Source organism: Mytilus edulis, chromosome 4 (assembly GCF_963676685.1).
Source record: "Mytilus edulis chromosome 4, xbMytEdul2.2, whole genome shotgun sequence".
Classification (NCBI taxonomy): Eukaryota; Metazoa; Mollusca; class Bivalvia; order Mytilida; family Mytilidae; genus Mytilus; species Mytilus edulis.
In genome coordinates this window covers 79819163-79832149 of record NC_092347.1, presented here as the reverse complement: position 1 = coordinate 79832149, position 12987 = coordinate 79819163, and the positions used below count along the sequence as shown (strand labels likewise).

Here is a 12987-nt window from a genome sequence, read left to right as displayed (position 1 = left end):
ATACGTTTTCAAGACAAAACAGTCAACTAAAACACGCCTGAACATAGAAAGGTGTACTCGACTTTTTCTTTTCGATTTGATTTTTGCCAATTTCCAATTAAGATGTTTTCCCAAAAAAACTGTTGCCGGGGGCAGAGTTGCAGATTAATGCTTTAAAATAATCAAACTTTTATGCTTATGCACAAAAAAGATTCACATGTATTTGCACCTACCATAATCGAATGCTTTGTGAGACTTTGTCTTTACTTCAAAGTTTACAAATATCTCAATGCTCCATGTATATACGTATATAAGATGCAACCTACATTTAAATTCAAAGCTCATAGAAACAGATGTAAACAATTCAAATATACCAACTTGACCATTCATATCTACTCTAATCATGAAAGAATTCCATTTCTTTTGTTTAATTCCAATTGAATATTAGCCTGCTTGTAAGCAACAACTCTTTGTCAAGGAAATCATGATAAGAAATGTTATGGGATATCGCATTAGCTGGACGTTATATACTCTATATGCAGGCGCTGTTGGCATGTTGCTACTATAAACATGGAGAGTTCACAATTGGGAAGCTGAAATCATCTGTTTTGTTTTAAAGTTTTGTTCACAACCGACCCTCATTGTCAATTTCTAAGTGTAAATCAAGATATGAGGCAAACGTTCCTGTATCTGTTTTATCATGTATTTCAAGTTCGATGGGATAGATGCTTTCAACATAGTAACCAAACTTTGAATTATTTAGTCAGAGGACATCATCAATATAGCGGAACGTGAAAGTAAAGGACAATGCAAGCTTCTTTCTATTCTTCTTAAATGAATATCTAAATGTGCCAGTTCAAGGTCAAGAATCCCGTTAGTTATTTTCTGTATTAATGTATAAGTGTTGTTGGTTTTTTTTAATTGTTCAGTGCAAATTTCTTTTCTCTGTAATTCAATCACAACTTTTTCCAAACTAGAGGCAATAAGAAAGTGATGAATGGTTAAAAACAATTGGCTCATGTAGAAGATTGTATCGTCTTTTGTTTCAATTCTACGTTTATCAATACAAATATCTTTTCAACTAAATAATACTTTTAAAACAATGTAAACAACACGTAAATAATATCATATCTCCGAAGTGCTTCTCTGGATTTACTTTCACCAGGAACGCTCAAAGTCGAATATTTGAAAGCCAAGAATGTAAAAGAACCGAAACATAGAGCTATATAACCAAAAAGGACAAAAAAATAACCACAACATGAACACCATGTGGAAAAAAGGCGATTGCCGAAAAGACACCTATCTATTAAAGTCAAAATAACGAGGATGAAAGAAAAATAAGATCACCGTATGACCTTCAAATATGATTAAACCTCATACCGTATATTCAGCTTTAAAAGGCCCCGACATGAAAAACGTGAAACAATAAAAACGAAAAAACAAACGGACCAATTCATAAGAATACAAATAAGAAACACTAAATTACAAAAACCTGACTTTGGAAAACCAATAAACGAAAACCAAATATGACAGACATGAACCATCGACAACCACTGAATGCAAGGCTCTTAGCTCAAGGAAGGCACACACAGAATGTGGAGAGGTTAAACATGTATACGAGTGTTAATATCCCCTAACCTCGAACAATGGTGTAACAACTAAACAAGCGAACTATAAAAAATGGTTAGAAATGGCGTGACTCGTTTGACCAATACGAAGCATTTATTACTACTAAGTAAAAAAAAAGATACACAGTACAACAGTACTCTCATTTAATGAGAGCTAGTTAAAAGCCAGCAATAACAATAAATGAATAAATCATGTTATGCCATTCCTGTTTTATATTTAGTTGATTCATTGTTGTCATTTTTATGATTTAGTTTTTGTTTCTTTAATGTTACAAACAGTACAAAGAAATGCTTTCAGGGATTTTGAAATGATGCCTTATTAGCGTAGAATGGATTTTTTAGCCGAATTGGTGACCATAAAATTGACAAACTACAATCTCCATCATTCTTTCAAACATTTATCTTTTTAACGGCAAAAAGCATTCTGTTGAAAAACATTTCCTTTTAATTTTGATCCATAATGACTGTTAATTGTCACAAACAAAGTCTTATTTATAAATCTGTGGCTTAAAACTCCATCATGTATCTTCCTTTCTTTATTGAAACATGTCTCATACGTCTTGATTTTTTTGACCGAACGAACAATATATAAGGTTTTTCCAACAATCAAACATTCAGCACCATACTGTTTCATCATATCGAAACGGAACAAGTAAGAATCAAGTAAGTTTCTTTTTTTGTTTTAGATGTGTCTGTGTCGTACTCACTATCTTGATTCATCATAACAGTATTTTAATAATTTAACATACGTTTTAGATGTGTCTGAGTTGTACTCACTATCTTGATTCATCATAACAGTATTTTAATAATTTAACATACGTTTTAGATGTGTCTGAGTTGTACTCACTATCGACAAGTTTTCCCAGTCTTAGATCTTTAGATACCAGAATAGTCGTAGAGTAAATTTCTGATTTTATCGATTTTTGTTTCTATTCACGATTGTGACATTATGACTTTTAAAGTAAGGATTCGCAATACGGGTGATGCATGCATAGTCGTAAACGTTTACCATACGACGCTCATGGTCTGGCTCCTTTTGGATTCATCCGATTTGTTACCTTGATCTGTCTTCGTAATTGATTAAAATAAATGTAGATTTGAACATCGGTAAACTACTGTTTCCTCAATAAGATCACAAGATGGGATTGGATATAAATTATATTTTCGAATTTTGCTTTTTTTTCAGAAGATAATCTTTAAACTTTTTTATGCAGATTAAACAGCTGAGTTCCTCAGATCATGAAAATTTGCAATTTCTTAAATGACTTTGATGGGCATATGAAAATTTAAACTAGTTTTAAAAATATTAATTAATATTTTCCAGTTGTTCGATACATAGCAATTATAAATATAACGCTAAAAATCATATTAAAATTGGTCAAGGAATAAACATATCTTGGTATATTTTTTTGAAAGAAGTGTTTTTGTAAACATTTCATATCATTTGAATGAACAAGCCATTAATACAATGTATAAGTTTAACAGATGTAACAGATATTTTGTCAGCAGAATACATGTATGATTAATTTCAAAACGCGGATATTTTGTAAAGGATTGGGTAAAATTGTAACAAAATTTCGAGCCTATATGCGAAAATCAAAAAGTTTTATAAATATCACAAGTTACATACTCTATTTATTCATAAGACATAAGTCTGTCAAATTTCAGTCTTAATATTTTCTATTGTGTTTTAGACATTCGTTTTACGACTGAAAATTGTAAAATATGCCAAGATAACCTCATTTTGATATATATTTATAAATTTTACTCCCAAAAATATTTTGTTGCAATATATCATATTTAAATTTGTTAACACGGATAAACAATACATGTATGGGTAAAACCTTGGATCATTACTATTTTAATACGTCAATTTTTACATGTTCATGGGGTCATGGTGTACTGGTCTGTAGTGTTCATATTATATGACCGTATTACTTATCAGTAAAACTGACATAATTTTGAAGATATTGTAGAACTTTACATTTCTGCAATTTTAAGGGCTAAAATGATGGTTCATCTCTTCCCATACCAGCTACTTTGTAATAAATTTTAAACCATTTTCTCAAAATGAGAAATAATATCCAGAATAAGTTATGTGGCCAATAGCTACATATTTCAAGTTTTGCTTCTAGATTGCATTTGTAGATGTATTTTTTGGCATAATTCCACCTTATGTAATAATGCTGTATTTTGATTGGATGAGAAACATGGTATTTTTCACCAATTTCTATATATTGAGATTTTCTTTTCTCTGCCGGGGTATTTGCCATTAGGGAATTCCATGTGCCGGGGTATTTGCTAGCAAATACCATGGCAGATGGGAAATACCCTAGCAAATACCATGGCAGATGGGGAATACCATGTCTAAAAATAACTCAATGAATTATTTCTATTCTGATATGACAAATTCATGGTCATTCTAAATATATGGTTCCAGATGAAATATTTAGGATAAAAAGTATCATTATTGAATTTGGAGCGAATGACGTAAACATTCTGGGAATGACGTCATAAATAAAACTCAACGGAAACGAATTGTCAACCGGTCACATAAAACTGGAATCCACTTGTATTACGCTTCACTGACACTGATGAACAAAGTGAAGTAGTCAGCCGAGAACCAGCTTATTATCATAAAAAGGGAGATATATATATACAGTCAGTGACTGTACATAAAAAAATGATAAGAAATGATTATACAGTCAATTCAATTTGACTGCGCAAAGAGCACAGCTACAGTGTATACAAAAATTATACATTCAAGTCGAAATTTCATATGATACCTGATTATAATAAACTTTCTGAGGTGGAACATTCGGTGGAATTAAACAATTATATCATGCTTACAAGGGGTATTTGCCAAAAATACCGGTTTCGAGGTAATCAAATTTCCCTCGCCTAACGGCTCTGGAAATTTGTACCTCTCAACCGGAATTTTTGGCAAATACCCCTTGTAAGCATGATATATTTGAAATTTAAAAGAAAATTTTAAAATAAGCTTTCTTCTACAAAACCAAGAAAAAGTTCTTTTTGTTAAATTCAATGTTTACATAGAAATTTTTCAGACAAGCACGAAACAAATATAAAAAAATTAATGTCACTTGACAATCATATAATTGCATTTGTAGGAATAATCCTATATAAAAACTTGTATTGAAAATTATACAAATATGTATCTCTACAACCTTTCTGAAGTATACAAAAGTATTTCTTCCAGTCTTCAATGTTAGAATGCAGCTCATCCTCCCATTTTGAAAATTTTACAACTGGAGGATGTGCACATTTTACAATAAGATTATTATATATGAATTTAATATTTTTACTGCTGGTAATTTGCCCCAAAAAGTTATCATGAGTAAAATTTTCTAAGTCAGTATCAGTGTTATCCCTAATAAACTTTTACCTCCATAGGAATATTTGATACAAACTGTAATAGCGCATAAAATTATTTGTCTGAATTTTTTGTTTAATCTGATCAAATGTGAAAAAATCTCTCCTTTGATGGTCAAAAACGTGACAGAGGTTTTGCACACAAGCAACTCCCCATCTGTTATATACATGTAATGGTAAATCTTCTGTTTGTACAAAATTCAAGATATCAAACGAGATGTATTCCTTGACCTCAGTTTTTAACATGTGGTTTAGATGAGTGTAAAGCTTGAAAGACATCCTACCAAAAAGGATTGCTGAGTTGATTTCCAATATCCAAAAGTTTGAAGTTTTGTAAAGAAAAAGATCTTGCACCTCAAAATTTGTTCAATATCAACTTAGGAATATTTTGCCAGTCCCCATTCAAATTTGCAAAAAATCGCCTCACCAGCCGACTTTAAGATAAAAGTTGAAAGATTGTAAATGAACCATTTTCTAACCTCCCTCCTTTTTTTTTATCTGCAATCAGTGTATCACGTTTGATTTTTTCTGTTTTTCCATCCCATATAAAATTAAGGATGATCTGTTGATTTCATTCAACATGGATTGACATATATTAGGTAAATATGTAAGCAAATGAATCAATTTTGGAAGTGCAAGAGTCTAAATACCAGTAACCTTTCCAAGTAGGGTTAGCTTCCCATGCTGCCAACTTTTCAACAATTTTGAAATATATATGATTTTTGCTCTGAAATTCAAACTAAGCATACACTCAAGATCTAAAGAGAAATTTAATCCTAAAACCTTAAAGTTTGAACAGGACCAGCTTAGATTTTTTTCAGGACACAAAACCAGGTCAGAATATCTTTTACCTCGATCCAAACAACTTTTGTTTTAGTTGTATTTATCTTTAATCCTGAGACTTTATGAAATTGTGACATATTACCATTATTAATGACACAGCTCTTAGCATCTGCATAAAGCACACGAAACCATTTTCAAAATGAAGGACCAAAATTAAAACTAATCAATGGCTGCTTTAAAAAATTCCATTCTATAGAATCAAAGGCTTTTTTCAAAATCTACTAGTAATAATCCTTCTATATTATTTTCTTCTAGATAGTGCATTAAATCATATAGAAGTCTAGTGTTCTCTCCTATGAATCTTCCTTCATAAAGCCCTTTTGTGTGTCACTAATAATGGCAAACAGTACCTTTTTTGCTCTACCAGCAAGAACTGCAGATGCTATTTTCATATCTGTGTTCATCAAGCTGATCGGTCGCCAGTTACCCATGTATCTCCTATCTTTCCGTTCCTTAGGAATACAAGTAATAATTCTTTGGTATTGAAAATCTGAAAAATGGCCAAACTCATATCCAAATTGCAGAGATCTAAAAACAAAGGACTAATGTCTTTCCAAAAAAACATTGAAAAAACCCACTGTAAATCCATCAGATCCAGCATCTGTTTTAAAGCTTCCCCATATTCCCTTTAAGATAAGTTTCCCTCACAAAGAAGTTTTTGTTCTAACACAAAATGATCATAAAAATTTTAAAGATATCAATAATTTGTATAACAGTATATGAGAATTTAAAATTTAAGTTTATTCCGAATGCACCAATAAGAAACCGTAGTTTTTCCTTCCATTTATTTACCCAAAACTATTAAATCAGCTGCAATATTATTATATGTATGCCTACAATGCATTAAACAAAGGAAATTAACAATGTATATTTATATAAGCGATCAAATTTGTAATAAAATTAAATAAATAATAATATAAATCATAAAAATAATGAAAATTTTAGTGGATAATTTTTTTTGGTGTGTTAGTTAAATATTATATATAAAGACAATTAAATTTCAGGTGAATTTGTATCTGTCATACAAAAATATGTTCCTCAATTAGTTACCAGCTACTTCAGTTGCTTATCAATATCATCAAACATATCAAATTTCAAACGTCTACCTGCTTCAGTTTTTCCATATACAGCACAGTTAAAGCAGCAAGCACTATAAAGTTGATCACTATCACGGAGTCTAGTAATCAGTTCCATGTTGGATTTTGTAACATCAACTAATCTAAAAGTGCATTGTTAGGCATGTTTTTCTTTTCTCTCATAATGCGGTATTTCACTTCAGAGTTGAAGTGTTTTACAATAAATGGTCTATGTTCTCCTTGTTTACCTGGTATCCTATGAATAGCTTGGATTTCGTCAGGTCGAATGGTTATCTTCAAAGTGTCTTTAACAATTTTATTTTTAAAGATCTCTATGGAATTTTATCCTTGTTTTCTGTGAAGTTCATCACTTTTATGTTGAACTTTCTGCTGTCAACCAATTTAGTGACAATTGAGGTCACTATTGTTTCCAAATCATCTTTTCTTACAATGTTTTTCAGTGCTTTGTCAAAGTCTGTTCGTTTAACAACACCCTCTAGGCTTTCCTTTATACTATCTAAATCATGGTGGAGATTTGACAATTCAATTGTCATATCTGTACTACTATCCATTGAAACATCTGTGTGAGTTCTTTTTGCTGGATTTCCTTTGTCACTACCTTTTTTAGCTGCCAGTGTGGCACCGTTAAAGTCCACATTTCCTCTAAAGTCCACAACACCGCTAAAGTCCACAACAATTTTCCGCTCAAGTCCACAACGCCGTTAAAGTCCACAAAATTTCCACTAAAGTCCACAAAATGACCTCCGCTAAAGTCCACAAGAAAACACCGTTAAAGTCCACAATAACAAGTTCCGCTAAAGTCCACAAAAAAGCACCGTTAAAGTCCAAATAATTTTTTTTTATTATCAAAAGATCAATTTTCTGTTTTTTACACACGATATTATAAATCTAATTAAAAGCATGGACTTTTGTTCTTAGAAAGTATATTTTATCAGCATAAATTATATTTTTGATGAATGAAAAGGTTATAGTATTTGCTTTATCACCATAAATTTGATCTTTGTGTTGCGATTTTCTATCAATCAAACAAACAACATTTCTGAAAAGTTATCTAGCTATTATACTCTTTTTATTCTTTAGTAAACATTTGTTCATCCACAAGAAACTCCAACATAGCGTTCTCTTTATGTATATGCTGGAGACATAATTTCGAGCTTATATTTGACATTTAAATTTCCTTTGCAAATATCTATAAAACATAAGTAAGATTTCCGTTCAGTGTCTGTTAGGCTCCACAGCAGCCAAAATGTTCTTGCGTATATTTTTTAAGCCCCATTTATGGGCAGTGGTTTTCCCGTTTGAATGGTTTTACACTTGTAATTTTTGGGGACCTTTATAGCTTGCTGGTCGGTGTGAGCCAAGGTTCTGTGTTGAAGGCCGTACCTTGACCCATATTGGTTTACTTTTATAAATTTTAACTTGGATAGAGACTTGTCTCATTGGCACTTATACCACATCTTCCTATATCGATCAAATCAGGTTTTATTGTGACATTTTGGTAGAAATCCATTCAAAGCATCCGATTCGATATCCGATACTAATCGATAAAAATATAATTTAAAGCATAGAATATTTTCTTTTTTATTTAGAATTTATCATACTGGCTTCATTTTTCCGTTCTGAAAATCATATCACATTATTTTTCGTTGGTTTCTATAACAAACACCGAAATTAATAACTTTGTGTAATGATATAGTCAAGATTGTTGCCTGAATGCCGTTCAAATGTTATAGATTAGGAGGCACCTTTGCTTTGTACATTAATTATGTCAAAAAGTGATTATATGCAAAGAATAAGAGAAAAAAAAGTACTTGTAGAATGCAGTTACATTAACTAACGAATTTACAAACTTTTTAGAAATGATGTCCAAATTGGCAATCATCATCATAATACAAAGATCAAAATCAATGGAACAAAATCATATACAGATACTGTACTTTTTTCATGTATCAAACTGATAAAAAAAAATACTACCGAGAAGAAAGGCCCATGCTTTGTATTGTACTAACGGGATAAAATACGAATATTATGTTTTTAACAATAAAAAAATGGTGTGGACTTTAACGGTGCTTTTTTGTGGACTTAAGCGGAACTTGCTATTGTGGACTTTAACGGCGTTTTCTTGTGGACTTTAGCGGAGGTAATTTTGTGGACTATAGCGAAAAGTTTGTGGACTTTAGCGGCGTTGTGGAATTTAGCGGAAATTTGTTGTGGACTTTAGCGGTGTTGTGGACTTAAGGGGAATTGTGGACTTTAACGGTGCCACATGCCAGCAATGTTTGTACAGTTTGTACATTCTTTTTGTTACCTTTTTTTATCACTGTTGTTTTCACATGGCATTGTTAAAGTAAAAAAGTACTCACAAATCTAATCCCAAAAATACTCCAGACAAGTAAATAGAAGACTAAGTTAACAATGGGCGTTTTGTTGTAGAATATTGCTGAAAACGTCAGTTATGTTTGTTTTATATCTAAATATCTCAACTTAAACAAGCTCTTTTCAAAGTGTTTTTTTTTTCTCACGAAAATGAAGATATGTTTGTTATGTTGAGGCCTCATATTGCATTTAAATAACGAAAACAAGGGTCTTATATAAAATATGACCATTTATTGAACACTCGCAACTTTGCAGATTATATAGTTTAATATGAAATAAGGAAACGTTATATGATTGTCAATGAGACAACTATCCAATAGAGTCCACTTTAAACGGATTTTAGCAGCTATAAATCACCTTGCCGCCTTCAAGATGTAGTATAACAGAGAAAGACTTTTAAAGACAAAATACTAGTGCTTTTCATTAGAGGGTGGGTATCTTTTTGGGAACAAAGTATCCTCGACTGGTTTCTTTATTCAGATGTGGCATATGACGTATCAACAAAAGTTAAAAAAAACGAGAATTATCTTTTAATATGTGTTCCTCTATACAAATAACGTCTTTTCATTGAATAGTTGAAAGTTTGGGGCTATGGTTACAGATCTCTCCCACTTCAAATTAAACAAACATTTTACTTTGTCATAATCATAAATGACAACATATGCATCATATAAAAGTATTATTTTAATATTTGTCCATAAGTGTAATGTTATTTATTTCCTTGTTTGTTTATTTGCTTCCCCTCGAATGAGTTCTTGTTCGTTACGCAGCTTTACAAATTCCAGTGTTAACGTAGGAACTCATGATTATAATAATTATTGGTATAAGTGAAGTGGATGTCTCTTGTCTTTGACATGTTTGATAGCTGCGGTACGACTATTATTCGGACTGCTCGATTTTTGTTTTTATCTATTACACGATTGTCTGGAAATTATAAATGAATCCCCTAAAAATTTCAATTACAGAATTTAAAAAAAGATAAATACAATTTAAAAAGTCTATTTATTCTACCGAAATATTTAATTATGTATTTTGAAAATGAATTTTCTCTTTGGCAGAATGAAAATTACAATTTGTCTACTGCTTGCCCTCTGTAGCGCAGTTAGTGCCCAAAGGTATGTAAAAGGAAAAAGTGGATCAAGAGGTTGGGGAGCGAAGGGTGGGGGAAGACGTGGTGGTGGATGGGGAGGTGGAAGTGGCGGTGGATGGGGAGGTGGAAGTGGCGGTGGATGGGGAGGTGGAAGTGATGGTGGATGGGGAGGTGGAAGTGGTGGTGGATGGGGAGGTGGACGTGATGGTGGATGGGGAGGTGGAAGTGGTGGTGGATGGGGAGGAAGATCATACGTAGGATCTGGACATGTATATGTTGAAAGACAGCCTTGGTGGTATACCTATGGTGGATCTGGTGGTAGAGGCGGTGGATCTGGTGGTTCTGGTGGTGGATATGGTGGTTACGGAAGTGGTTACGAAGGTGGTTACGGAAGTGGCTACGATGGTTACGGTGGTTACGGGGGTGGTTCCGGAGGAGGAAGTAGCAAGGGTATGTTATTTGTGTTTAAATAAAAAAAAATATAATTATAGCTTCAATTCTATTCAATAAATTATAAGCTGCACCGCCGTGGTTTGTCTATGTGACTTTAACAAATATAAGGATATGTTATTCACTTTTTTACCTTTATTGCTTCTTACTGTGAATCATCATAGATTATACTAGAACACACCCGTGATATCGCAGGTCCGTGACTGAATTAAAGTATAGAACTATGCGTATTATCTGATAAAGTCATGCCGATTATAAGATGCACAGTTTTCTCTGCTTTAAAAAGCTTTCTGTTTGAACCCGTCGACCTTGAACTTATCAATTATTGGTAATAATAATTATTTGGAAAACAAAAGTGCCTGGAATGGAGTATTTTCTAATCAACAGCATTGTCCTATATTAGTTATTTGATCTTTGATTCGCTGTTTTACGTGTCATCTTAGAAAGTCATACTGATTAAAATACTACAATAGGGAACAATGTGACAATGGTTGAATTTAGTAGTGTCAATTAACCCTGTGGTTATGACCCGTGTATATAGCAAAATCCTAAATACAACGTATGGTGGTGCGCCTGTTAGATGCGGAACGTACAGATAAGGTAATAGGTAACAGGTGAATATACTATTGGTATCGGTATCGGATTCGACCCGGAACTTGTTAATTATTGGCAATATTAATTATGTGGACGGCAAAAGGGTCTGGAATGGTGTAATTTTTAATCAACACCAATGTCCTATATTAGCTATATATAAAGTTGAATTCGTTGATTTGCCGTTTTTACCTGATGACGGCTGACAAATTGGACCTCGTCATTTTAGTATTATAGATGCTTTCTCAAAAGGAAAATATGAATCAAAAATTTGTTGTCTTCAAAGCTTATTTTTACATAACGCTAGTTACAAACAGACGTTCCAGGAAAAGTTTTTTTTTCCTTCTGAAATCCGACACACATATATCTAATTAAAACAAAAATATGACATAATGGGTAGTAACATCACTCCAGACTTGTTGATAATGAACTATAATAACATTGTAAAGTGCGTTTACATATTAAACGAATTAAAGGACATAAAGATAAAGGTTTATGAGACAACAATCAGACAAAAATATTACTCACAAGTTAACAAAGAATGGAACAGTTTGTCTTTATAAACAATACTGGTTAATTGCTAAAATTTAGAATTTAACATGTTAAACACAACTAGTAAAATTACAGCACAAAGTACTTTTTTTCAATTTACTTTTTTTATATTGTAGGATATTAGATACAGATTCTTTCCCACAACGGACAACGGATGATTTTCTTTTAACATTCATTATATTAAATATTGTAGTTGCATTCAATTTATGTTGAATTTTTCTATTCCAATTTTATGGTAATTTCCTAGACTGTAGCACACCTAGATTCAAAAGGCAGAGATTATTTTTTTGAAAAAGATTAGGCTATATTGAGTAGAACTTTATCCACTTTAAGTTGTATTTGTTACCATCAATAACGACTCATATTATAAGTCCCAAAATATCATTCTTATCAAACCGTCGATGTCCTCTATCACTGCTCATTTGGTTCTTTCAAGTTACAATTCGTCGTTTTAGAATCTAAAGGGTTATTGGTAATTTAATTGTTCGTACTCAAAATTGAAAATTAAGTCACGTCATTGGTAGAATTCAAATTGTTTGGGACGCTGTAGGTGTAATGCCAAAACAAAGACTAATAGGGAGAAAACAATGGTGGTATTACACCTGTAAGCTAAGCACAACCTTTTGATGTACGCTTTTGATAATATGGTTTGTCTTTTGCTATGAAGATACAACCACTAAACACTATGGATGGAAGTAGTTGTGGGGCATTTTAGACAGCCTTTCAACGATTATACATATCAAGACATCGACGGGGAAACATACAGTGTTCAGCGATATACTAATGTATATACAATATATTTCAAGCTCTTAATCTTGAATTCATAAAATTTAAGAATAAATTAAACTGAAATAATCAGAGATTTTCTATCAAACTGAAGTCAGCAGATATTTATTCACATACATATATGACATTTGACAACAGCTAACGAGGATCCAGGGTTAGGACTAGACTAATTCATCTGATCATATTAAAGAGACGTATGCAT

At 32.2% G+C, this 12987-nt stretch overlaps 1 protein-coding gene across 1 annotated transcript; it reads left to right on the top strand.

Annotated features, from left to right (window-relative positions):
* Positions 1-2141: 2141 nt before the first annotated feature.
* Positions 2142-12202, top strand: LOC139520660 (uncharacterized). Its single transcript, XM_071313515.1, has 3 exons — positions 2142-2270; positions 10375-10856; positions 12116-12202. Exons 2-3 carry the CDS (start codon positions 10376-10378, stop codon positions 12121-12123), a joined length of 489 nt encoding a protein of 162 aa, XP_071169616.1. The 5' UTR covers positions 2142-2270; position 10375; the 3' UTR covers positions 12124-12202.
* The last annotated feature ends 785 nt before the right edge of the window (positions 12203-12987 follow it).